Here is a 26628-nt window from a genome sequence, read left to right as displayed (position 1 = left end):
ATCCCCTCCCTCCCTGCCTGCCCTTACCCCAAAACCCACAATAACCACTTAGTGCCAGTAGAGAGCAAAACCAGATAGACAAAACCAGAAATGTGACTACAGTAAGAAGGAAATAAAGACAGATATAGCTTTCTTAAATATTCAAAATCTGATGTCTCCCAAAACGAAGCACATCCCCATCATTTAAAAAGGGAAGTTGCCTTATATATACATATACACACATATATCTAATCTTTGCACATGCTGAGTAGTTCTCAAATCCACTGAGTTCCACAGTGCAGCAGTTGATTTTGAATTTAACAGTGCTTCAAAAACTACAGTAATATTCAATGCACTTTTTACTAAGGAGAGCAAAAAACAAATGCATGTTGATGTTGTTCTTGCCAGTTCAGCATTTCTGCAGCACATCTCTTTGTCTCTTGCAACACAGTTCCACCAGCATCAGTCTTCAGAATCATCCTCAGAAGCTGTTGGAACAACACAGTATAATCAGAAGCCTTCGTAAAGGTCTGTTAAATTTACAACTAGAGCACTTTTAGTTTAAAATGAGTAGTGGAAATAAAGGTGATTTCATAATATAAATAGCTGACTGTAATACCGGCCCAAACCTTGTGTAATTTTCATAGCTTAATTTTTAAATGCATCTCACATCTGAAAAACGTAGCATTTTTAAATCTGAATTCCACATTACAAACTGCAGTGTCCTCCTGCTGTTCCTCCTCAAAATAAAAGGAAGAAAAAATGATTATGCCAGAGATTCAGCTTTATATAGAAGTTCACAGTGGCTAATTCCAACTGTAGTAAGAGCAGAGAGAGATTATGTTCAAGCTATGACAGCTGCACCCAACAAGGGGGAAGAAATTACTCCCACAGGTAAACTATCTTTATACTAAAATACCAAGAAAAGTTCATTAATCTAAGCAAACAGAAATTTCTGACATTTACATTCATATATATATATAGATATATATATATACACACACGTTTTGTGTGTGTGCATGTGTGTATATATATATATATATCTGTTGCTTAATACAATTAAGTGAGTCCTATTTGGAAGCAGCTACTGTCTCCACCCCCACTCTTTCAGTCTATGTAAGGTAAAGTCCCCATATGCATAGGATTCTGCTACTGAAAGGTGAATTAAAGGACAAACACATGCTTGTCAACTGTGATAAAAACTGAGTACAAACATCTACAACAGGTTTGTAAAGTTAGCTTGTGCCTAACAGGAATTAATCTGTCCTCCTAAGCAAACTCTGCAGTCTTGAAATTATTTGAATCACGTAATTTGTTCCATCTCTGAACGTAAAGAGGGAAGCAACGTCTTTCTCATCACTTCTCCAGCCTCCCAAAAACATTCCTCAGAAGAGGAACATAACTCAAATGGTGTCAGTAACAAATTTCAAGTCAGTATTCCTAACCTAAAAGTTAAAGTCTAGCTCAAATATAGATTAAATTGCTGTGTGGAATGCCACTTACTAAGATTAATTTCTACTATAATAAGAATACACACAACTTAAGAATAAATCCTGAATTCCAATCCATCTCTGTTACAGAAAACATTACCTACATAGTGCTCTGAACGCAGAAATAATCCTCTGCTTCTTGAACTAAACAATTCCCCCCCAGCATTCCTTATATCATACACCAAACATGTCCTGTTCACTGAAAGCTCAATACATATACAAAATTTGCATGCTGAGAGACAAACACACACTAGAAAGAAGATAAACCAATTACCTTTCCACTGCCTATTCACAATGCCCAGAAATAAGACTCAGATTCAGGCTACATTTACCACAGGTCAGCACACATTTTTCTCACTTCATTGCACTGAAGAACAACTAGGTGAAAAGTAAGCTAGTCCTCTACCTTAGCTGAGAATTGTTAAATTCATTCCAGAAGTGGATAATGCTGATCAAAGAATACGTACATCCAAAAAGTGGGGAAAAGAAGGTAAACAAAAAGGGCAATAAAAGTATGGTAATTTAAGCACAGTCAAATTTAGCCTGAAATGCTTCTTTTCCACAAGAACTCATGAAAAGGCTACAGCCTAAAGGTCACCACCATTTCCATAATTAGGTACTACTAGAATAAACTCGCAAAGAATCTTGGTAAACTCGTAAAGAATCTTGGTATCACTGGCAGGAAACACTTGGATAGTCTTGCATAGTCATGATGCTATTGGGAAATCCATCATGAAGAATTAAAATCAGCTCCCACCCAGAATATTTCTACTGACACTGGAAAAAAGCACTGGGTAAAGTCAAGTTTTCAGTAATTTAGTCTGGTATTATGAATCATCTTGGCAAAGGAGGATTGTACTCATGTACTCATTGAACTTTGATCTAATGGGGGGGGAAATAAGGAGGAGAGGGGAAGCACCTACTTTCAATATCTTCCATATGTGCCTGAAGAGTTCTTGCAAGGTTAATAAACTAGAAACAAGGCAGAGAGAAAGTAGTTTAAAAGTTGCAAAGTTTATGTGCAGTAATTTGCAACACGTTAGCAAAGAAGTTTTCTTCACCTTTTCTTCACTTTTTATATCCCAAAGCTTCAATCCAGGTGTTGGTTATCCTAACCCACTTGCTCAACTTACAAAATCAATACAAAATTTAATATCAAGTCCCACATATTAGACTTCAAATTGCTACTGCACAGTTATTTTGGCTTCCATACTACGTCAAATGCTTCTGTTAGCATTTATTGCCTCCCCATCTTCATGTCCTACAGTCTGTAAAACACATCTATTTTGAGAGTTGCACATATATAAGAAATTGGCAGTTTTATGAAAACCGTTCCTACAAATTCCAATGCACAAAAACGTAACCCACATGGACTTCATTAGTTGAATCCATTTCATTTATTTCACTATTTATATGGCAAAAACAGAGCCCTCTGGCTGAACAAGGCTATTAAAAAAAAAGCATAAATCCACTGAAGATTATATCCGTAAATATAGTTTAAAATCAGGGTAACTACTAGACAATAATGGCAGTTAAATGTTAGAAAAACAGTGACAATCTACGTCACTGTTTAAATGATAGGACAGATGCTGACACACAGCAAATAAAACGAAACAAGAATAACGTAAGAGGTTTCATAGCCCAGTTGTGGTTTCAGTATCAAACGCACATGGGTGATCTTCACTGCTTTAAAATGTAGCATCACACGCCTATGTAATGCTGCGCCTGATCAGAACCATTAAGAACATCTTATTTCTGCAATACACTCAAGGTAATAAACTGTACTGGATGCTGGCTACAGTTAGATTGTGTCTTTTGTCTCTACACTTGTAGAGGAGGAAAATGGGAGTCACAGAATGGTTTGGGTTGGAAGGGACCTTAAAAACCATCTAATTCCAACCCCCCTGCCGTGGGCAGGGACACCTTCCACCAGACCAGGCTGCCCAAAGCCCCAGTAAACACCTCCAGGGATGGGACATCCATAGCTTCTCCGGGCAACCTGTTCCAGTGCCTCACCACCCTCAGAGTAAAGAATTTCTTCCTAATGTACATTTCATGTGAACCACAGAAAATAAGCTATATAACTGGGCATGTACAGAAAGGGGACCACTGTTCTAATACAGTAGAAGATTTGAGCACAGTCCTGCTTCTACTCCAAAGGCCTACTACTTGCTATGCAATCATTCAAACAAGCTTCAGACAAGCTTTATATTGCCATTTATTTTTAAGCAATTTAAAAAATATATATACCTTTCAGGGGATCAGTTGTCAAAGAACACTGAAGTTCACTATCCAGTATCAAGTTAACATGCAGATTACAGATTTTTGAAAGAGTCTCTATGCAAAAATGATTTTGTATGATGATCTCTTAATGGTCCAAGGTGCACTTACTGCACTTCTAAGTCAAGGCGTTCAAGTGACAAGAATCCAGTCAAACCCAATTGTTAAGAGTTTTGACTAGTGCCAGAAAATCATACTATAGCTCGGCAGTTTCAAGTACTTATTTAAGGCTCAATCCAGCAGACGGAGAATGCAAGGTCCAGACCTCTGTAATGCAGACTGGCATAATGAGAAAGGTTTGTCATGTCAGATAGTCCAATGTTCTAAACTGAATGTTGAATACAGAGGAAGATAAACCCTCCAGTTTTGGATAAATACCCAGAAATTATGAAAACTGATATATGCAAAAGATACATGCAAAGCAATCAGTTACTGATAACCTTGACAAAATTAATTTTGCAACACAGTAACTGAAATAACGTAGTATCCTTCAGTTTTAAATCAAACATAGTCTTACTACTTTAGACGAATCTAGACCATTTTACATGAAAATCTCTTAATTAACAGTAGTACTTCTTGGGATATCTATCTAGCTCCTGAGTCACTCAAGACAACAATATAGTTCTAAGTTCACTGTATGAGCAATTCCTGCCATAAAAGTAATGCATACTTACTCTGACACGTGTGCTGGCCTCACTTGCAGTTCCTAGCATATCAGAAAAGCGCTGTTCACATAAGTGTAACAACACTACAAGGTAGAGACCAGAGCTGATAAATTCATAGTCTGCCTTAAAGGAGATCAAAAGAAACATTCAGAATGTTAGCAGTACATTTACATATGTGATTCAAGAGGCAGAACAAGAATTAAATTTTACTGGAAGCACTACATATTTCATCTCTAGTTGTTCCAAGGAAGTTACGGAAATGTAATAGGAAAAAACAAATTACTTACTAAAATGCTATATACTTGTAGTTCCTCCCACTAACCACAGATCTAACTTGTTATCCTTGAAGATAGATTTTATTTGTGGAACTTTTTCTATTTAAGTCAGTATGACTAGTTCACAGGTAAGAATCTAAGGAGCAGAGAATTGTACCATTTGGAGAAAAAAAAAAAGAAAAAAAAAAAAAAAAAGAAAAAAAAAAAAAAACTTTGCCAGTTTCTTTTCAGTGTTCCCAATACTTTACAGAAAGAAAAAGTGTTGTTCATAGGTGTTAATAAAAATTTCAAGAAATTATTTTCACTGCAATAAAGGAAAATCTTCAAAATGCTACTACTGCTGAATTGATCATTTAGAGTTGACTCTTTAGGAAAAAGCTTGAAAGGCCTTACTTCTATTGAAGTACAGTGACAGTAACCAACGCTCAGTCATGCTAAAATGTAAGATGACAGCACTCTTAAGGACTGTTCATGATGTAGCCCAGGTGAAAGGAGCTAGAGTACCAGAGTAAGTTATCTTACTCTAAACAGTAAGAAAATCAGAGGCTGATGTTTCACCAAGTTCACACATTTCAAAGTTGGAGTTACTCTTCTGTATTTTCTTTTAACTTCTCAGGTAGGCAAATTTCATTAGTCTTCCTGTGTTCACAGAATTCAACCCAGAGAACAAGGAAAACCCCCTTAATAGTTCAATATATCAATGTCAGCTTTCTAATATGTATTCATTGTAAAACAGTACACAATCCAGTGGTTATACAATGATGCATTTTATATAAAGACAGTAATACCAATGGACTTTTACTTATTATTATTATTATTTTTTAATTTAGAAAAGCACTTGAAGGAGCAGCAAGAAGTTCTGTTATAAAAGAAGTTGTTTTTTTACACTTTAATTAGAGGAATAAAGTAATAAATCTAATGGTATGTTTAAAACAATTGTTTAAAATGTTCTCAGACAAACAAAAACGCTAAAAAGAAAGACACATCATGATTTAATAAATGTGAATGCAGGATTTCTACTGCACCTATGTGTCAAAGACACTAGACTGCAAAGACAGATGAAAGACCTGCAGATCTGCACTTAAGGATAAGAGATATAGTACCTTTAATGGAGGCTTAGCAATAGGAAAAAGCAGGAGGATAGAATTTGAATATTGAGGAGATACATCTGTTCCATGGTTTTGTTACTTTACATGCACATCAGTCCTCCTGAAAAGGGGAAACATTTTCCTTCTCTAAAGAGGAGTGCCCTCCCAGCACAAAATCAACACTTACCAAACAAAGCAAAATATACTAACTTGTTCATTTGCATGTGCCCTATAGAGTTCATGAACATCAAAGTCTTCCAGATTCAGATGTAACTTCTCCTTACACAGTTCACAAGTAGTTACTGCTTCCAAAGAAGAACCTGGTTGGGAAGCGCAGGGGGAAGGTAAGAAATCAGTGTCAAGTTGCAACAGTCTAAAGTACAGGACACAATTATAGAAGCATTAGACTGTAACTATTTCTTGGCTTTACTTCCCAAAGCAAGGTTAGATGAAAAGATGGTCTCTGGTATAAATGTAGTGAACATTTACAACCATCAGAATTTAAATGCTACAGAATGTTTATTCCCTATCAGGCTATATGCATTTTGCTTCATGTTCAATCTGGACACCGTACTTCTTGAAAGCCTGGCATAAAATCGCTGCTGTTTGGGCTGTTTGAATTCTATACTGTAATCCGGTTATACACAAAAGTAATAATAAATACACTAGAATAGTTTAAAGATACTATTGGAGTAAGACTTGGTCTTGAAGTTCCAGGTCTGAAACTAGTTGTTTCATACAAAACAAAACAAACCAAGATTATGACAGACTTGTGTCTTAAATTTGTTGATTTCTATCTACAAAGTTGCACACTTCAAATGAAGTTCCCCTACATGCTGAGGCTTTTAACACGTCCTTTCTCTGATGCAGGTCATCTTATGCCAAGTAAACAAACAAGCAAATGTACCTTTTGTAACAAGTATTTCATGATCTTCATGTCTCTACCAGGCCATGTATTTTAAGTCTTAGGAATCCTACATATAAGTTCATCAAACAATTTATAAGTAATACAAAAACATCTGTATGGTGTGCAGTTTCTGAAGTGTATCTTAAAAAAAAAATCTTTATTCCTGTTCAACTGCCTTGAACAGCAGTTAAGATATGTTAAAAAATAAAAAAAGACAATGTATTCAAGAACTGTTGCAATAGAAAAATATTTTTTGATTTTAAAATTCCTGTCGCTCTGCTACAGTCAGACTGGCTATCAGAGACTTAATAATTAGAACTGCATGCGCAAGGAGTTGCTGGGAACACACTTGCCCAAACTGGTAGAGTAACTCTTAAAAGTATCTTCTCATGCCCCAGACCTCTGCAATGTTACATGTTCTGTTTAACACCTAAGTAGGCATTACAAAAAATGTAGTTCTATAAATGACTGATACTGCTCTTGGAAATAACTCACAGGAGAAAATGTGCACACATCTGTGCGCGTGCACACATATCAAAAAAAGCCTTGAAGTGTCAATGTTTTTTGTTTGTTTTTTTCTTATATTATATATATATACACATATATATATATATATAAATAAAAGAAATATATATACACACACACACACTTTTCTCTCCCCAATCATTGCTTTTTCAAAAATATGTCAATATTAGTAAGAGCAATCGTACTAGTAAGTTTCCCACCATACCCAGACATTTACCATAGTCTGTTGTCTCCTTTACCTGAATTAATCTTGGACTGCAGCCATTTTTTCATGCACTCCTGGTGAACATACTGCAGACTTCCAGTGCATTTGCATGGCTCTATTAAAAGGTTGTCAGAACTTGCAGACGACATCTGACAGATTCTACATAAGTCACCCTCTTCATCTTCAGAATCTTCTAAAAGCAGACTGAATAGGAAGGAATATCAACAAAACACTGTGACATGTTTCATGTACGATTTTTTCTGTCCTCCAACTGTTCTCAAACCTGTGAGGATTAATACAAGTTTCTATAAAGACAAAAGTGAGCCTGTACGTGACAGCTGTGAGTTGCAACCTTCTCTGAAGGAAAGTACCTTTTAACATCAAGGTTACATAAAACCCTCTCATGCTAAGTCAAGTACATTTAATTATCTCAAAAGAACATACTAATTTACCTTTCTTTAATTTTCTGGAGTCTTTCTGGATCTCTTGAAGGTGGTATTTTAGACTTATCACTTTCTTGTCCTTCAGACTGATTCCAGCCAGAGGGAATAATATCTACAGTTATCATAAGATTGTCAGACAGACTGCTTCCTAATGTTGGAGGCACTGCAAAGCGAAAGAGAGAACCAGGCAGAATTCCAGAACTTCTCCTGCTGTGGGTTGAATCTGGTGGGAGGCAGTAGCTGTAGAAATGCCAGATACTGCAGGTGTTGATGGTCTGCTAACAGAAGCCCGAGGCAGGCTATCTGATGCTTCAAGAGAGGTCTCCTCACCTGACGCTCTTCTTCTGAAGACATGTTGCGATCTAGCAGTTGTATCAGAGGTGGAGATCCTTGCAGACTCGTCTCTTCCTTCTCTCCTTCTTCTGGAGAAGAGAGGTGTACATCTGTTCCTCAAAGATGATGATAACCAGGATCCCGTGCTCCTGCTTTCAGAGTCTGGTCTGTAGCTTTCCCCGTCCGAATCAGAGTTAAGATTCTGTGAAATTCCTGATAAACCCCATCTTCGTCTAAGAAAACTAAATCCCTGAGAAGCTTCAGATGTCTGAAGTCCTGGAGTTTCTGGAGTTGTAGCTCCATTAGCACTAGACAGAGTAGAAGCTTGAACTCTTGGGACAACAGATGACTCTTCAGAGCCTAATGACCTTGTATGCAATGAATCCTGGCTAGATCTTCGAGAGAAAAATGTAGATGACATACTAGATGCTAAACGAGACAGCAGCTGTCTGGTTGTGCGCCTCCCTTCACTGTCAGCTGCAGCCTCATTTAACGACCTCTGAGAAGATAAAACCCTTTCAGAACCACTTGAGGAAGGAATTTCTTCTCTAATGGCAGTATGAGAAAATGCTGGCTGCATGCTCCTCTGGGGTGATTCCATTTCATTTCTCCTTTGCCTTGAAGAATAGCTTGATCTTGAAGAGCTTATGTTAGAGTCTCTGTTGAAAAACGATGGCTGACGATCAGAAGGCAACTGTTGGTTCACGGATGCATTCAGCCTCAAAGCGCTTAATGAATTCTCTTTTGGTCTTGCTCCCTCTGCATATGAAGAGGCAGGCCTATCCTGAAGATCTGTTGCAGGAAAGCAGAGGAAAACAATAACAAGACGTGCTCCAATTCTTACATACCAGACGGATAACTCTTAAATGTCAATGCAAAAGTTCAGGATTTTGTGATCCTTTCACAAAATTGTTTCAAATTTGGCTGGTAAACTCCAGAGCAATATTAAGTTTAAACTTACTTCTCATAATTCTAATGCTAAACTGAAACCAAGCCCATTTTCAGTCTGATAACTCTATATGAAATCTAACCCCCCTAAAATCTTCAGTCTATCAAGGTATGACTTGCTGTCTTATGCCAATACAAAAATAGTGAACACTAACCATCTGTTAGAAGTTATATAAGAACACTTACACTGAAAAAAAAAGTACATGTACAGTACTATTTAGTAACTTAACAGTCCATTCTGCCTGTATACTAAGACAGGTTAATTAACATTAATAAACATCAGCAATGTAGCAGACACCAAATTATCTAAAAAAAATGCACAGGAAACATCAAGTATATTCTCCATCTATTACAAGCTACTTTCTGCACAAGAACATCAAGAACTGCAGTTAAAAACACTGCTTAAAGGTAGCATAAAATTAACTACTTTGGATAACAGAAATTGAACAGTATCTAAATTAAACGTACGTCTTCGAATCACAGTATTCTACCTCTAGCAAGACAAACCTTGCTAGTCCGAAGATTTTTAGGGAGGGTTATTATATTTCTTTTTAAAAAGAACTAAAACATAAAAACAGTAGCCTAAAAATACTGCAACTGCACTAGTTTGGCTAAAATGAGTTAATTAAAAATGTTTTTAAAAATATATGAGCAACAAAACTTCAGAGGACTAAGGAGAATCTCATTCCCTTACTGGATGCAAGGGAAAACATAGTGGTGAGAGATGAGGCTGAGCTGAAGTACTTGATAGTTTCTTTGCCTCAGTCTTTTGTAAGACTAATTTTTCTCAGGGTACCCAGCCTGCTCAGCTGGAAGACACACAGAACAGAATGAAGCCATTATAAACCAACAGGAAATGGTTAGCTATCTACTACACCTCTTGAACTCACACAGATTTATTGGGCCACAAAAGATTCACTCAAGGGTATTGAAAAAGCTGGCAGAAGTGCTCACTAAGCCACTTTGAACAACCTATCAGCAGTCCTGGCTAACCAGTGAAGTCCCATCTGACTGGAGGTTAGCAAATGCAACACCTTTCTACAAGAAGGGCAGGAAGGAGGACTTGGGGAATTATAGGCCTGTCAGTCTAATCTCAGTGCCAGGCAAGGTCATGGAGCAGATCATCCCAAGTGCTATCGCGTGGCATGTGCAGGACATCCAGGTGATGAGACCCAGCCAGCGTGCCATTATGAAAGACAGGTCTTAATTGACTGATACAATCTCCTTCTATGGTAAGATGACACACTTGGCAGACAAAGGAAAGGCTGTGATACTGTTAATTGGACTGTTACCAAAGCACTTGATACTGTTTCCCAATAACCCTCAAGGCTTGGATGGATGTCGTTTTCACTGGGCAAAAATCTGGAAGGATGTCCAGCCACAAAGGGCCATTGTGAATGAAATTAAATCTGGTTGGATGTCAGTCATAAGCTGCTCAGTATTAGGGCCAGTTTTGCTTAATAATGTCATCAACAATCTGGATGAGGGGGTCAAGTGCACCCTCAGTTAAGTTTGCAGATGACACCAAGCTGGGCAGGAACATTCATCTGTTTGAGGGCAGGAAGACTCTGTAGATGGATCTGGATAGGCTGGATCAATAGGCTGCATCCCATTGTATTGCACTCAACAAGAGTAAATGCCCATTGCCGCGCTTAGGTCACAACAACCCCATGCAGCCATTTATATATAGGCTTGATAAACAGTGACTAGACAGCTGCCCTTCAGAAAAGGGCCTGGGGATGCTGGTTGACAGCTGGCTGCAAATGAGCCAGTATCGTGCCCATCCTGGCCTGCATCAGAAGTAGTGTGGCCAGCAGGACTAGGGAAGTGACTGCCTCTCTGTACTCAGCAGTGGTGAGCCTACACATTGAGTACCATGTTCAGTTTTGAGCTCCTCACTGCAAGAACGATGTTGTGTTGCTGCAACATGTTTAGAGAATAACAACAAAGCTAGCGAAGGGACTAGAAAACAAGACCTAAGAGGAGTGGCTGAGGGAACTGCGTCTGTTTAGTCTGTAGAAAAGGAGATTGAGCGAAGACCTCATTGTTCTCTCCAACTACATGAAAGGAGGTTGTAAGCAAAGTGGGTGTCAGTCTCTCTTCTCAGACAAGAAGTGATAAGACAGTTAGGAAGCAGCCTTATCTTATTTAAACCTCCTGTTGTAAGTTATCAGGAAGAATCTCTTCATAGAAAGGGTGCGATGGAACAAGCTGCCCAGTGATGTGGTGGAATCATCCTCCCTGGAGATATTTAAGACAGGTGGATGTAGCATTTAGGGACATGGTTTAGCGTTGGATAGGGTAGCATGAGGTGATGGTTAGACTTCATGATCTTACAGGTCTTTTCCAACTTAAATGATTCTACAATTCTATCAACTAACTACTGCTTCTCTCAAAGAAATACAACAACTTCAGTTGCAGATTCAGCTATGCAAGCAGCTTAAGCAGGATCAAATTACTAATAATCATCCTGTATTACTAATCATAGCTACTCTCTCAATTACCTTAATCACATATAGCCAGTTCAATAACTATTACCACACGAACGTCCCCTCCACTGCTTTTTGAAGTATATTTATTTACATAATGCTTTCTTATAACCATAGTTTTTGTCATTACTACATATATACCTCAACATGGAATTCTACTGTAGCTCAAGTCTAGGTGACATTAAGTGAAGCAGCTGAGAAGGATAGTCTTCTTTCTCGCAGAATAGCTAGAATTGGGTTGAAAGTGGACAGCAGATCCACGCTGACCTCATAGGAAGGGAAATTACTTTTCATTTCCTTTAACATTCTAAATACTTAACAGGCATTGGTAGATTAAGGTAGGAGGTAGAAGTCCTTCTTCAGTAATTCTGAGAATGAAACAGGATCACATAATCATCTAGGTTGGAAGAGACCTCCAGGATCACCTAGTCCAACCTCCGACCTAACACTAACAAGTCCTCCACTAAACCGTATCACTAAGCTCTACATATAAACATCTTTAAGCGCCTCCAGGGATCGTGACTCAACCGCTTCCCTGGGCAGCCCACTCCAATGCCCTTTTGGTAAAGAAGTTCTTCGTAACCTTTCATGCGATTTTTTTTTTTTTTTTTTTTTTTTACAGGTTCTGCACTGCAATCATACTATTTTATTCTTGACGGTGAGGTTTATGCACCTGGCATATCCTAAGGAAGGAAACATCCACATAGATGCTAAGCATTTCCTACATGGTTTTGACGACAAAGCAGAGAACACAGTCAGGAATTACTTTTATAGCACTTGACGGGGGCACTACAGCTAGAAAGGCAGCACAGACAATACAAAGCAAGTTTACCCACCCCTGCTTTTCTCCCATTAGGCTCTACCAGGTACACTCCCCATTTTTCACCCATTTGAAGTCATGTAGAGTATGACAACATTAAAACATACTCTTCTGGCAAGGCAAAACTGCTGAATGAGAATTGGAACTGGTTTTTAATTTTTTCTGCTCATCTTCTGTATAGCTGTAAAGGATTGTTGTAGTTTTAACTTCTGCATATAAAATACCACTATTGCATCTGCAAAAAGGGTGTCAATGAAGACTGATGACTAGCTACCTCCTCAGACCACAACAATCCAAAGAGGGAGAAAGTGAAAGTGACAATGCAGAAAGTCATACTAGTCCTAGCAGATACCATTGAACAGATCTCTCACTTCCTATAGTATATGTATTTATTCAGTTGTACTGTCAATGATCTAGCAGTTCTCCCTAATAAACACTCAAAAAACACAATGGAAAGAGATATGGGTGAGTGCCTTGGTGGAAATTCTTTGAGTCCATTAAATTTTTTAATTTATTTCTGTATGGCAAAATAAAAAGAAATCTTAAAATACACAAGGAGAAAGGAGGCTTAATGAATATTCGCACTGTTACTGTGGCAAACACTGATACCATTTTCTTATGACTGAATGCATCTATGTAAGCTAGATCATTCATATATCTTTTGATGATTTTAGTGAACACCTAGAGAGCGGCTAAACAGCTTTATTTAAAAGAATACCTTTAAATTAAATAGATCTTTTGACTTTGTTTTTTTTGAAGAACGCATGGAAAGCACATGGGAAGAAACTAACAGGCATGCAGCCTATGTGTTTACAAGCTTTGTTTTTACAATACATACATGTTGAAGATGACAAGTCATTGCTTCTGTAACTGTGATCCACCAGATCATTAATGGACATATCTGTTCTTCTTTCTAACTCTCTTCGCTCTCTCACCAGCTCAGTTCCCAGAGAACCGAGCATCACAGATGAAGATCTAGGAATCCTACTATACCTCCAAGAGGCATCTAGGAAAAGAAAATATGCCACATTTTTATAATAATTTTAAAATCCATTAAAGCTGGTACTTCAGCATGCATTCTGGTTATATTGTATTAAGGGGGAGTTTAGCAATACCACTAAGCTGATCAAGTGGCCAGTTACCAACAAAAAGCTAAGAATACAGCATCACTCTGCTGCTGATGGCAACTCACTTAACCATGCAGTTGGTTCTGTAAGCTAACCCGGGAAAAAAAGCAGTAATACTTTTGTGAAGAGTCAGACCCTGTAACAGTCAAACAGGACAGGAGAAGGGAAGTAGGATCTTGTCTTCCAGTGACAGCTAATTACTAGGTAGCTTCACATTAGGCAAAACAGCAACTCGAGGTTTAATAAATGCTGCCATTCCAATGAAACTCATTAAGCGTTCCTAAGATTGAGTTTCCAAAAAGACATCTGAATATCTTAAGAGCATTTTAAAAACTACTTTTAAGAACAGTGACAAACACTGTTCTTGCTCATATTACAGAAACAGAAGGGAAAAGCTCAATTTGAAGAGATCTTGTTTTTCAATAATAGCTCCAACAACTAAATCAGGAACTATACATACTTAAGCTGTGAACAGAACTCATTAAAAAAAAAAAAAAAAAATTCTTCAATGGCTCTGAAAAACCCACCATGAATTTATTATACTTTTAACTTCTAAATCTATATTTGGGCATTCATTGGTCAACAGGGTGATGACCAATCCAGAAGCGGACAGACGTGTCCCAGATCATAACAGTCATGTTAATAATATGACTGCCATTAACACAAGAGTAAGAAAGTATCTACAGTACAGGGTTTTTAGTAAGAACATATTAAGTTTTATTTGGATGGCCACGTAATTCTATAAAACCAAAATTGGTCTATACACATAAAGGTAATCTGAATGTCTCTAAGGGTCTGTTTCAAAACATTCTAGAAATGCTTTCAGTAGTAGCTTGTTGTTATTTCCTGGCCTTTAGACCACTGTTAGCATATTGCTTAAATTACAGTTATCCAAGTATTTGCTTAAATTACATCTAAGCAAGTATCACAGTTATTTAGAGCTTTAATGAGAATCTCAGTTTTTCCTGGAAGAGTTCCTCATGTAGAATGTTAATTTTTGCCTGGCCTGTAGAAATAGTTTAGGGAATGAAGTTATTTATCAGTAGGGCCTGACCCCGTACCAACAACATTCTAACCAGCTATGGCACTATGCTTCTTGAAACACAGAGCTAAGTACATAAAGATTTTCTTTCTGCTGTCTGACACATGCAGGTTTACTAACACAATTAGTCCCCTGAAATCATATGTAACAAGTGCACTCATTCTTTCCTTGAGATCTTAACCACTTCAGATCTATTTGAAACATTAAGTCCAACTTCACTGCAAATGGAATAGGTACAGCTAATGTTGAAGTTCCATGAGTACTAATGAGTTTTCAAACACATCAACAGCATTCTCACTATTTCATATACTACCGTCAAAGTTTTTCATATTGAAGAATAACAGAAACATAGTATTTCAAAGCAAGTTATTTCCAACTCAGTAAGACCTGATTGATCTTACTCAGAAAACTCTCACGTAGCTCAGCTCTAGTTGTCAGCCTCTCACCTGAAAAGGCAGTCAAGCCATTATTTCTCACAGAAGAGGTAGGCGTACAGGACAGCTTAGGTCTCTTTGAATCACTATCTCGCTGCTGGTTATGCAGTCTTGAATATGCTCCCTGAGTTCTCTCAGACTCGCCATAACACCCAGATGTAAAATGAGAGGAGGAAGATGTAGACTGAAATAACATAAAAAAAAAAAAAAAAAGATAATTATGGATACAGTATTTCAGGGGTACCTTCCACAGCCTACAATACTGAAAAATAGCATATATACCATAAACCCCACAACACCAGCAGAGAATAACTTTACGACGCAAAGTCTTCTTTTATTTAAAAATATTATAGAATTTTGCTGTCAAGAGCACAAGCATTTCTCAGGTTTATTCAAGGCAGTTCCGCATCTAAAGCTGGTTTCTACTACAGTCAGCACCTTTTCTTTTTTAGATGGATGACATTTAAAGAACAGAGAGATAATCCTGACTCTTAAGATACCATAAAAATGCCCAGATGTAGGTTTACAGATAATAAAGCAAACATAATTTTGTATTTCAGAAATGGCTGTAACAGATTACCTTTATGATATAGTAGTTTAACAAACCCTGCTCATCTTTTAACAACCTAAAATATACTTAGCTAGGAGGTAGCTCTACTTTCTATTAAGGTGCTTAGACCAGAAATATTTTGATTACATTAATCAGAGAATCATAGGGTTTGGAAGGGACCTCATGAGGTCATCAGGTCCAATCCCACTGCCAAAGCAGGTTCCCTAGAGCAGGGTGCCAAGTATGGTGGTTTTACCATGCTAAGCAGCTAAACACCACAACCGCTCTCTCATTCCCCCTCCTTAGATGAGGAGGGAAAGAAGTAAAGTAAAGAAAACTCACAGGTTGAGATAAGAATAATTTAATTAAAGGGAAAAAAATATTATCATTATTATTATTATTATTAACTAAACAATTTAACTAAAGGGGAAAAAAAAGAGAAAGGGGAAAAGGAAAAAAGGGAAAAAAAAACACATAAAGGCTATGTGGAAGTGCAGAGGAAAGAAATTACTCTCCATTTCCCACAAATGAGCAATGCTTGACCACGTCCTTGAAGCAGGGCCTCAACGCACGTAGCTGGCATTCAGGAGGAGAACTGAAGTTTTCACAAGAGCCCACCCCTCCCCTCTTCTTCCTGTTTCCACCTTTTATTGCCGAGTGTGACACCACATGGTATGGAATATCCCTTTGGTTGGTTTAAGTCAGCTGCCCCAGTGATGTTTCTCTTCTCACTTTTTTGCCCACCCCCTAGGAGGGTTAGAGAGAGTCCTGATGCTGTGCCAGCACTGCTCAGCAGTACACACAACGCTGGTGTGATACCACTGCTGTTCTAGCTACAAGTGCAGAGCACAGCACTGAATGGGCTGCTGCAGGAAAAGTTAACATCCCAGACAGACCCAGTACACCGAGGTAGGCATCCAGACAGGTCTTTAATATCTCCAGAGAAGGAGACTCCACAACCTCCCCGGGCAGCCTGTCCCAGTGCTCCATCACCCTCACCATGAAAAAGTTATTTTGCATATTGGTGCCAAACTTCCTGTGATCCATTTCGTGGCCATTGCCCCTTGTCCTGTTCCCACAAACCACTGACAGGAGATTGGCCAAATCCTTCTGTCTCTCACACTTAAGGTATTTATAAACATTAGTAAGATCCCCTCTCAATCTTCTTTTCTCAATGCTGAGCAGACACAGGTCTCTAGGCCTTTCCTCGTAGGGTAGATGCTCCAGGCCCCATATCATCTTTGTAGCCCTCCACTGGGCTCTTTCCAGGAGATCCCTGTCTTTTTTGTACCAGGAAAATAAAAGCTTTTTTTATTAAGCTTAAACTCAACTGAAATAGTTTAAAAAGTACAAAACAATTTTTGCAGTATATAGCCTTCCTAGTACTGAGAAAAAAAAAGAAAGAAAAAGAAAGGAAAACGTATTGGCCCGTGAAGTTACTGGTCTGGTTACTCACCGCCAAGATTTTTTGATACCAAAAACTTGAGCTTGATCAAACAGTTTGTTCTTCTCCCAGAAAGTATTTGAAACCAAGCTTCTTAATTGGCCAAACAAATTAACTGTTTACTTGTGTTTTATTTTTATGGTTTTGCTGAGCTTATGCCAATGCTTTTCAATTATTTCTCTTTCCCCATCATAGAAGACAAAAGGGTCAGACAGAGAATCTAACATCACAAACCAAGTGTGAAAATAGGTTAATTTCCCCTCAAGTTATATGTTTAATGTAATTTATCTTTTAATCGCTTGCTATTTGACAAGAGGAAGTTTGAGCCTTCTGCAGTGTTCACCCCCATCAGAACATAATTTAAGAAGAAAATTTAACTTAGGAAAAAAAAAAAAAACAACACTCTCACTTCAAAAAGCCTGCAGCTCTAGCTTAACTGCATATACATGGGCCTACTACAACCACAGGTTCCAACCATATCTAAAGCCATTTACTAGGATTACTCCTGCAGGCCAGCATCCCCACAGTTTTCCACACTCCTCACTTTTCTGACCGTGCATTCACCTTTTAAGTAACTGTACGAAAATGGACACCTACTTATGGTTCAAGTATCCTTAGGTACCCAAAAACCCTCTCAGTTTTCAAGTGAGCAGAATTTTCAAGTTTGCTATCTATCCCCAAGGGTCTTTATAGTTGTCTGCTTTACCCCTCTTAAAGCGGGAAATAATCAGACAGTTGGACTAGATCTCAGAATTGTTCAGCTGGAAAGGACTATCAGTTCTATTTTTTTTATTTCTAATGCAACTGGAAGTGTTTTATTTTTACTCTGCAGTGCATAAGTAATTCAAAGAAGCAAACTACTTTAGAGTTGTTAAGGGACAATTCTGTGGTTCAGTTCTACATGTATGGTTATGGAGGCCACCTAAGGCAAGCTGTTTAGGCCTGAGCCTTGGATCTCAGTCTGGTGAGAGGTTGGCCTCCATTTTCTTCCACAGTATGCTGCAAGCAGCATGTAACTAACTGTTATGTTACCTGTAAGTTGTAAGTAAATCTAAAGCTAAGTTTTCTAAAACAGATCCTTCAAACTACCAACTTTGTTCTCAGGTCACAGAGCTGGTAAGGTCAAAAAAAAAAAAAACAAACAAAAAACACTGTGCCCTAGAAAAATCCAGTAAAACATTTATTTTGTCATTTGTAGGACTACAGCATGTAAAAGACTTTAATCATGCATGCCCTTTTTTCTTTGTGAATGGTCCCTTCTTAAGAAAGAAATTTGAAGTGAGTGGCTCTACTAGTAGTCAAATTAATATACATTACTATTTTCATCCTCTGAATAATTTCTTAACACTGCCATCTTATTTTCCCTCCAGTTTGACTTGGTAAGATCTTCTTATCTAAAAACATTACAGCAAGCTTCTGCTAGCATTTTTTTCAGATTGCGAAGGCTACAGTAAAACCCTCTTTTCTAAAGAAGTCATTACACATTAAAAGTTATTACCAGTCTGTTTCTGCTTCCCCAGAATCTTCCAGACCGTGGATGATCAAGTGTCCCTGAGTAGTGAGTTGGAGAGGACGCTGTAAGCTTCCAAGCAGTTTCATGGGTCTCTCTTTCTCCAATTCCCCAGTCTCTACCAGAAGTACTCAATACAGTGGATTCCTGAAGAACAACATGCTTATCAGATACATCTTATAACTCAAGATGAAATGTATATCCGATCTGAATATCAAAAATGCAGGAAAGGGTGAGGTACTAATAAACTTGGAGACATCCATTAAAAACCTCAAGGTATACCCAAGAAGAAATGAGCCAGGTTTAAAAAGAAAACCACTGGCGAAAGGAAAAATATTTTTCTATTAATTATCTCCTTTATCTGTCCTTTCATTTGATTGTGGACAGTAGGTTTTTTGGGGTGTTACCCCTACTTAAATACTCCAGAAACAGGACACAGTTAAGGAACTCAACTTTCAATATGACAAGTTACCATCTTCCATTTAAGCACGCCTGCGTATGTTTTATTTATTTAACTGCTGGGCGCTAGTCTCATAAAACAAGCTCTCAGACTATCTTCTATAAATTGGAGTGGAAAAAAGTGATTCAACATGATCCTCTCTGCTATTATTTTCCCTCCGTTTTACCTGGGAAGTATTGTAAAGGTCATTCCTCAGAGTAGAAGCACGTTGCTCAGCACAAAACATCCAAATGATAACGCACTGCACAGTGTAAACACTGCAGTTCATGTAATAAATGAAATCAAGTACATAACCCTCCTAATTCCTTGACAGTGGAAAAACAGTTTGGTAACATATCTAGCTTCACAGTTTGAGACTAATCTTCTGACCAAAAGCTTTCAGTGTCATCCCATCTAGACTGGATGGGTCCATAAACCTTATGAAAGAGCAAGACTATTCAATTTTTTTATTATTATTATTTTTTATTATTTTTAATCAGACGGTTTTACAGAGCAATTGGTCTGCAAAAAATGGGTAGGAATACAAAAAAATAAATAGATCAAAACTGTCTGAAGACCACCCTTAGGCAATCTTTGTAGCCTACATATTAACAAACACATGCAGGCTAGATATAACAAAGTGTAACACATGGCTATACGTACATTGTGCTAAAGATAATTAGATGTGTTACTTGTGAAACTATTTCTGGGGAAGGAATTATACAACACAACGCCCCAGATCACTTGTTAGCAGGGACAGAATTCATTACTATTTTATACAATAAACATTTAGTCATCAAGTTAAAATTCTGCATTGCAAAGACTAAAATGCACTTACATTTCTAGTCCCAAAATTTTAGGTGGGAACTGCTGACAGGAGCAGAAACAAAATTAAGATAATCGAACCCAACAGCCCTCTGGTTACTTCCAAATGTCCCAAAACAATTTCTGTATCAGTTTAATCTATACTTACCACAATCCTCTTTCAAAGGGAAAGCATCTGCCAAGTATGAATTCTTACTCTTGAACATACCTTCATCCCACAAAAAAACATTTTGGTTGGCATCAAACAGCAAAGGTCTCTGCCACAGCCCTATCCATTGCCAGGTGTAGCTGTACTAACATACTGACAGGACAGTATGATGTAAACCTGGAAGTCCTCTTCTTACCTTTTCTTACAGAAAGCAAAGTGAGCACATGCTGCAGAGTAGTACATCCTACTGTCAACTCTTAGAACCACAACGTATTCCTATATATGCATCACTATCCACACGTGAAGTATAATGCCCTATTAACATTCCATGTAAAATCCTCACATTCCCTCACCAGCAACACCCATTTACCCAAGTTTAGGACAGCAGTGACTATTGTCAAAACAGATCCATAGTATCATAAAATCATGTCATAGAATCACAGAACAGCTGGGGTTGAAGAGGACCTTAAAGATCACACAGTTCCAACTCTCTCTCCCATGGACAGGGACACCACCCACTAGATCAGGTTGCCCAGGGCCTTGTCTAGCCTGGCCTTGAACGCTTCCAGGGATGGGGCATCCACAGCCTCTGGGCAACCTATTCCAGTGCCTCACCACCCTCTGAGTGAGAAATTTCCTCCTAATCTCCAATCTAAATCTCCCCTCTTTTAGTTTAAAGCAAAAGGGTATCGGGATGCCCTTTTCTCATCAATCAGCTGATTTTTAAAGGCAGAGCTACAAACAAAAGTAGGTAAAGATGTCAAACCTAGAACTACCAGTTCACAGGTTCACTAGTTCACTAGATTAGGGGACTGGAGCATTTCTCAGACAGAGAGAGGCTGAGAGAGCTGGGCCTGTTTAGCATGGAGAAGAGAAGACAGAGGGGATCTTACCAACATATACAAATATCTGAAGAGAGGGTGTCAAGAGGATGCTTTTGGACTCTTTTCAGTGGTGCCCAGCAACAGGACAAGGGGCAACAAGCACAAACCGAAACACAGGAAGTTCCAGCTGAGTACAAGAAAAACATTTATTTACTGTAAGATTGACCAAGCATTGGCACAAGTTGCCCAGAAAGATTGTGGAGACTCCCTCTTTGGAGATATTCAGAACCCACCCGGATGCCATCCTCCACAACGCGCTCTAGGTGATCCTGCTTGGCAGGGGGGGGTTGGATCTGATGATCTTCAGAGGTAACTTCCAACCTCAGCCATTCCGTGATTCTGTGAAAACTGTCACTGGCCTGATCATCAAATCATTGCCTTGGATGATTACTTATGTTTTTTGTTTACAAATGCAAGACCGTGGCCGATACTTTTCCTTTTAATTCCCCCCCTGGGTGGGGGGGGGTCAGCAACTCTAGGGTTTTTCCTCTGTTAGAAACAAACATTAAATGAACGTACGCTTCATAGAAAGAATCAATACCATTACCTGGTATCCAGAGTCTAATCTCCGTGAAGATTCTCTTGCACTATATGCCCCACCTAAACTGTTTCCAGGTAATGGTCGGGATCCTATTGGAGAGCTGGAGGCCTGAAGAGAGATCCTCCGAGGAATTCTTGAGGGTTTAGATTCCATTTTTTGTACCCTGTAGAAGGACACACTCATTACTTTTTCTTTCAAATGCAGGGATCTACACACAAAACACGCGCAACTGTTTTCCAGTGTAACGTAAGTATTACTCACACACAGACATACATTTACACAGAGCTTTGTTCTGGTCAGTAAGATGTGGAAATGAATTCCTTCTCAGGTTTCTGCACCTCTTCCATAAACCCCCTCCCATTCACTGTTAGAAAACTAGGAACATAGCTGCTTTTGATATTCTTGTTACTATATTACTTATATCCCTTAAGAACCCTGCAGCAGTAACGCAAAAACGAACCAGGAGTCACGGAAAGAATCCTCTGATTTCTTAAAGCCTGAAGTAACTTTTCTGTTTATGTGCCGCATCTACAACATGAGAAGATCAACTAGCTACTTGCAGAAACTACACTCAAGCTTATTCTTCAGGGTCAGAACTGTGAAACTTCACTTTCCTGTTAAAACTACCCACCTCAAAGAAGTATTTCACTTCTCCAAGACAACTACCATGAAAATTCATTTATAAAACCACAGTATGTGGTCTGACATGTATATACAAATTTATTTTTGAGTAAATATTTGCTCTGTTGGTATTTCTAGGCATTTTAAAACAAATGCTGGTGCCTTTTCCACATAAGAAGTGATCCTGGCATTCCTGTCCTTTGAAGGATATCTCAACTTCACATTGCTTAAGAACTCTAGATAGATAGATAACTGGTTTTCTAATATTCCTCCTCCTCAGGACAGTACAGAAAGAACTACACCACAAAAAATAGCTCTTAAATAACATTCACAACATTACAGCATCTGCAGTTGTGTGGTGCAGGAAGAGGTGCATGACAGTTAACGGCTCGTAAAACAGGTGGCTAAGAACTGCATCGGTGCAGGTGATTTGCCAAAGTGGTACAATGTTTTATTTCACAACTTTCAGTTCTGACCTTGCCTTCTGAGAGCAGCAATGGGAAAAAGATGTATTAGGGAAAAAAACAAACACACACACAAAAAAAAAAAAAAAAAACAAAAAAACAATCAATACAGTACAATTATTTCCTCACATTCAGCTACGTCTCTGAAAAGCTTCTGGAGCAATCCTGACATTGCCTATGCCTGGCTGCAGTTACAAGTTGAGTTCATGTACCCAGGACTACCCAATACTCTCCTGGTAAAAGTTAGTTTGTACAGATGTCCATTGATTAAACTTAGTTTATGGGACTGGTACACAAGAGCCCTTCCAATCCCTAACATTCTTTGAGCACCAGAATTACCGCTTCAGTTATGGATCATTCTGCTTCTGTATCACTTTCCTTCAGATGTATGTAGAACCAAATGAATTAAATAACACAAGTAGAACGTCAGACGCAGACAGAAAATATGCAGAGGTTCTAGATGAAGGAAAGGAAGCTCCGTACAGCAGGATTAATGAATGTCCAAATGAGCAGGGGAAGAAATACAAGTGTAAGAAGTTCAAGAACTTTAAGACATAATCAGAGATCATCTAATGCTACTAAAATTGCTTATGCACACAAGAGAGAAAAATCAGCCTGTCGCAATAGGAAAGGACAGGATAGAAGACAGTTGTGTCCAATGCCTAGTCTCTAGAAATTGAAATGGAGACTAAGATTAGCTAACTGCTTCTACAAATGTACATGAAGAGGCACAAGACTAATTCTCTCCTCCAGTGGTAACCCCAAGAGGACAATATTATCAATCAACTCCATCTTGTAAATTAGCACAAGCAGCTGTCTTCTATGATTTCAGCCTGAACACATCAGGATGATACTATCAAAGGGATATGTTCTAAGTAAATCTTGCAGAAAACTAAACACAAAAATATGTTTATAGTGAGCACGTTAGGAAATGCCAACTTTAATGTCAGCTTATGAATATGCACTACAATTAAATCCTCTAAAACTGTATACTTTTCCTGCACAGTCTTGGCCTCAGCAAGCGAACAGGGACCTGCTATAAAGATGACTCAGTTTTGTATAGTGACAGGCACCTGACAAGAGGAACCCTGCCTCATTTTCACGCCGAGTTACTGAACGAAAGGCCTTTTGACTCAAGCAGGGAAATTCTGCATGAGGAAACTGGAGTTCATTTTTGCTTCTGACCACAGTTTGAGTGATGTGGAACATGTCACTCAGGTGAATCATTTTGCCAATACAAGCACAGAAGACCACTTAATCTTCTGGGCATCCAACATAAAAGAAATAAAATATGCATACATCTCCAACTGAAGTCAACGGAGCTATGACCTGAACATATTGTATAAATCAAACCAGATACAACTCAACTTTGGCAACCAACGCTAGCAGGAAATCCATTTTCATTTGGGTTTCTTTTATCATCCAGAGTTCTGTGAAAATTGTTTTAAGCACTTCACTAAGGAAGGCTTCATAGACCAACCATATTTGCAGTTAGCTTTAATACACAGAGTCACACAAGGCTTATGACAATCATGGTAACAGAACGAGGTGTTCAAGAAGAATGTACTATGCCATCACAGAACATAGTACATAAGACGACAGTGACCAGGTGCGTCCACATCTGGAATACTGCATCCAGTTCTGGGCCCCTCAGTTCAGGAAGGACAGGGAACTGCTTGAGAGAGTCCCGTGCAGAGCCACGAGGATGATTAAGCGAGTGGAGCATCTCCCTTACGAGGGAAGGCTGAGGGAGCTGGGTCTCTTAAGCTTGGAGGAGACGGAGGGGTGACCTTATTCATATTTATAAGTATGTAAAGGACAAGTGTCAGAAGATGGAGCCAGGCTCTTCTCAGTGACACCCAATGACAGGACAAGGGGCAACGGGGTGCAATGTGGAACACAGGAGGTTCTGCCTAAGTATGAGACAAAACTTTTTCATGGTGAGGGTGACAGAGCACTGGAACAGGCTGCCCAGCAGGGCTGTGGAGTCTCCTTCTCTGGAGGCATTCAAAACCTGCCTGGACGCGTTCCTGTGTGACCTGATCTAGGCGTTCTGCTCCGGCAGGGGGACTGGACTCGGTGATCTTTGAAGGTCCCTTCCAATCCTTAACATTCAGTGATTCTGTGATCTCAACATTTAAAAAAATTATTTACGTCACTAGAATACTCATCTGAAAGGGGAAACATCAGTTTTATAGGATATTTTGGAATTAAAATGGTTCTCTTTTACAATATCACAGTACCATGAGGTGTGTTTTTTTTTGTCTGCTTTTGTTTTGAACGAACACAATGGCACTCCAATTTAAAACCTCAAACGTTTTGTTTACGTGCAAAGAAATTCACCAAACCCCAAATGATGATTAACATGCTATAACAAGTTCTATAATGATGAAGTAGTCAGCTAAATTTACACAGAAGGCAGTGAGACAGAAAAATGCTTAAACAACTTTTTTAAGGAACAAATACAAAAAAAATTGCATTACATCCTCAACTGGTTTAAAAGGCTGCTGTTGTGAGAAAGGAGAACAATACCTTACTCAAATACAACACCTGTCACATCCTTCATTGTGCAACCTCAACTCACTACCTTGACAAACCACATTTCTGGATTCTCTGTGACTTCCATATTTTGATACTACTCACGCTGCTATCCGACAATTTGCAGAGTGGCTATACAGCAGAAAATAGGAAATGGAATAGGGTGTGAGAAACACTCCTCATCAAAGCATAATATTCCATCAGCTCATACAGTGGTATTCAACTTTGCACACAAAACACCACAGAAGAATCTGAACTCCAGTGTTTTCAGGAGTAAGGCACTACATGACGCATCTCAAGACAGGGGAAAAAAAAAAAAAAAAAAAAAAAAAAACAACTTCTGAAATCAAAGTTTAAATTTCAGTTGTACATGGAAAAGAGATGACCGTGTCTTATCTGGGAGGTGGAGCTGAACTGCCTATTTTGAGTAGACAGCTCTAACGCTCTGCCCTTCTTAAGCTGTGATTCCTCCAACTACTAGATGAACTAGATCTAACCTAGCCACAGGCAGGCATTAACAGATTAAAACCAAAACTGATAGCTCTTTACAGGAAAGCAGAGTAATTTCAAAAGGTAAAAATAACACCAAACTTTTAAAACTGGGACTTCTCACTGCTTCTCTGGTGGCCTAAGCCCCCTCTACTGAGAAACGAGGGAGATATTTGATGTATTCTGTCTACCAGCAAGGGAGGCCCTTACTAGCTACCACGCCTTCTGCTGACAGCTTAAAGCATTCTTGTATCCTCGCTCAGAGCGCTGCACACGCCTCGCTCCCAGCTCATAAACGGAAGTTTTCTACCTTTGAACTACGTGGTGCTGCTACTAGCTAAAACTTGAGTTTTTACGGCTACAGGCTTCTGTATCCTTTGACGCAGTACACAGCCAGTGGCAGGACTGTCGCCCAGGTCCTGATCGCGCGGCCTTCTCCCACCTTTACCCACGAAGCACGTTCTACCGACAAGCCAAGCAGGCCTCGGGGGCAATTTCCTCCGGCCGCGCGGCTCGTCGCTCGGGGCTTTTTCCCAACCCGCCGCCGCAAGATCGGCGGAACCTCGGCAGCCTCCCCGGATTAACAGAGACGCCTGCCAGAGCCGACCGCCTCCCCGCGCCGCCGCCAGCACCCGCGCCGCTCCCGCCCCGGAGCCGGGGCCCCGCGCAGCGACAGGGCGCCGCCCCGCGGCCGGCGGGGGGAGGCCGGGGACCGGCGGCCGCGCCCGGCCTGGCCCCGAGGGCGGCGCCGAGCGCTCTGCCCCCACCCCGCGAGGCAGGGGCGCCCCCAGGAGGCGAGGGGCGGCGGGGCCCGGGCGCGGCGGCGGAGCTCGCGGGGGCGCCCTCCCGCCGGAAGCGCTCTGCGCGGCAGGGGCCAGCCCCGACACAAAATGGTTCCCTGGCCCCGAGCCGCGGGCTCCGGGCGGCGCGCGGGCCCGAGCCGAGCCCCCAGGGCCGGGCCGGGCCGGGCCATCCCCCCCCCCCGAGGCCGCGGCCGGCCCCTACTCACTGTCGCGGGCGGCGCACCCAGGGTCACCGGAGGAGCCGGACCCGCAGGCGGCCGCGCCGAGCCGAGCCGATCCAGCCGCCTCTCCCCGCAGCACAATGGCGACAGCGCCGAGCCCC

The 26628-nt window shown here is 39.8% G+C and overlaps 1 protein-coding gene across 1 annotated transcript; it reads right to left on the bottom strand.

The window, feature by feature from the left end:
- On the bottom strand, window positions 1-26628 carry MARCHF7 (membrane associated ring-CH-type finger 7). The gene is given in 12 exon segments (XM_032189842.1): window positions 1-467; window positions 2393-2441; window positions 4424-4537; window positions 5988-6097; window positions 7449-7618; window positions 7867-8086; window positions 8089-8982; window positions 13286-13453; window positions 15063-15234; window positions 18543-18701; window positions 21398-21554; window positions 26513-26628. Coding segments are annotated over 11 exon segments (2229 nt in total). The 5' UTR covers window positions 21545-21554; window positions 26513-26628; the 3' UTR covers window positions 1-441.

The sequence above is a fragment of the Aythya fuligula genome, chromosome 6 (genome assembly GCF_009819795.1).
Source record: "Aythya fuligula isolate bAytFul2 chromosome 6, bAytFul2.pri, whole genome shotgun sequence".
In the NCBI taxonomy this organism is placed as follows: domain Eukaryota; kingdom Metazoa; phylum Chordata; class Aves; order Anseriformes; family Anatidae; genus Aythya; species Aythya fuligula.
This window is presented reverse-complemented; position numbering and strand designations above follow the sequence as displayed.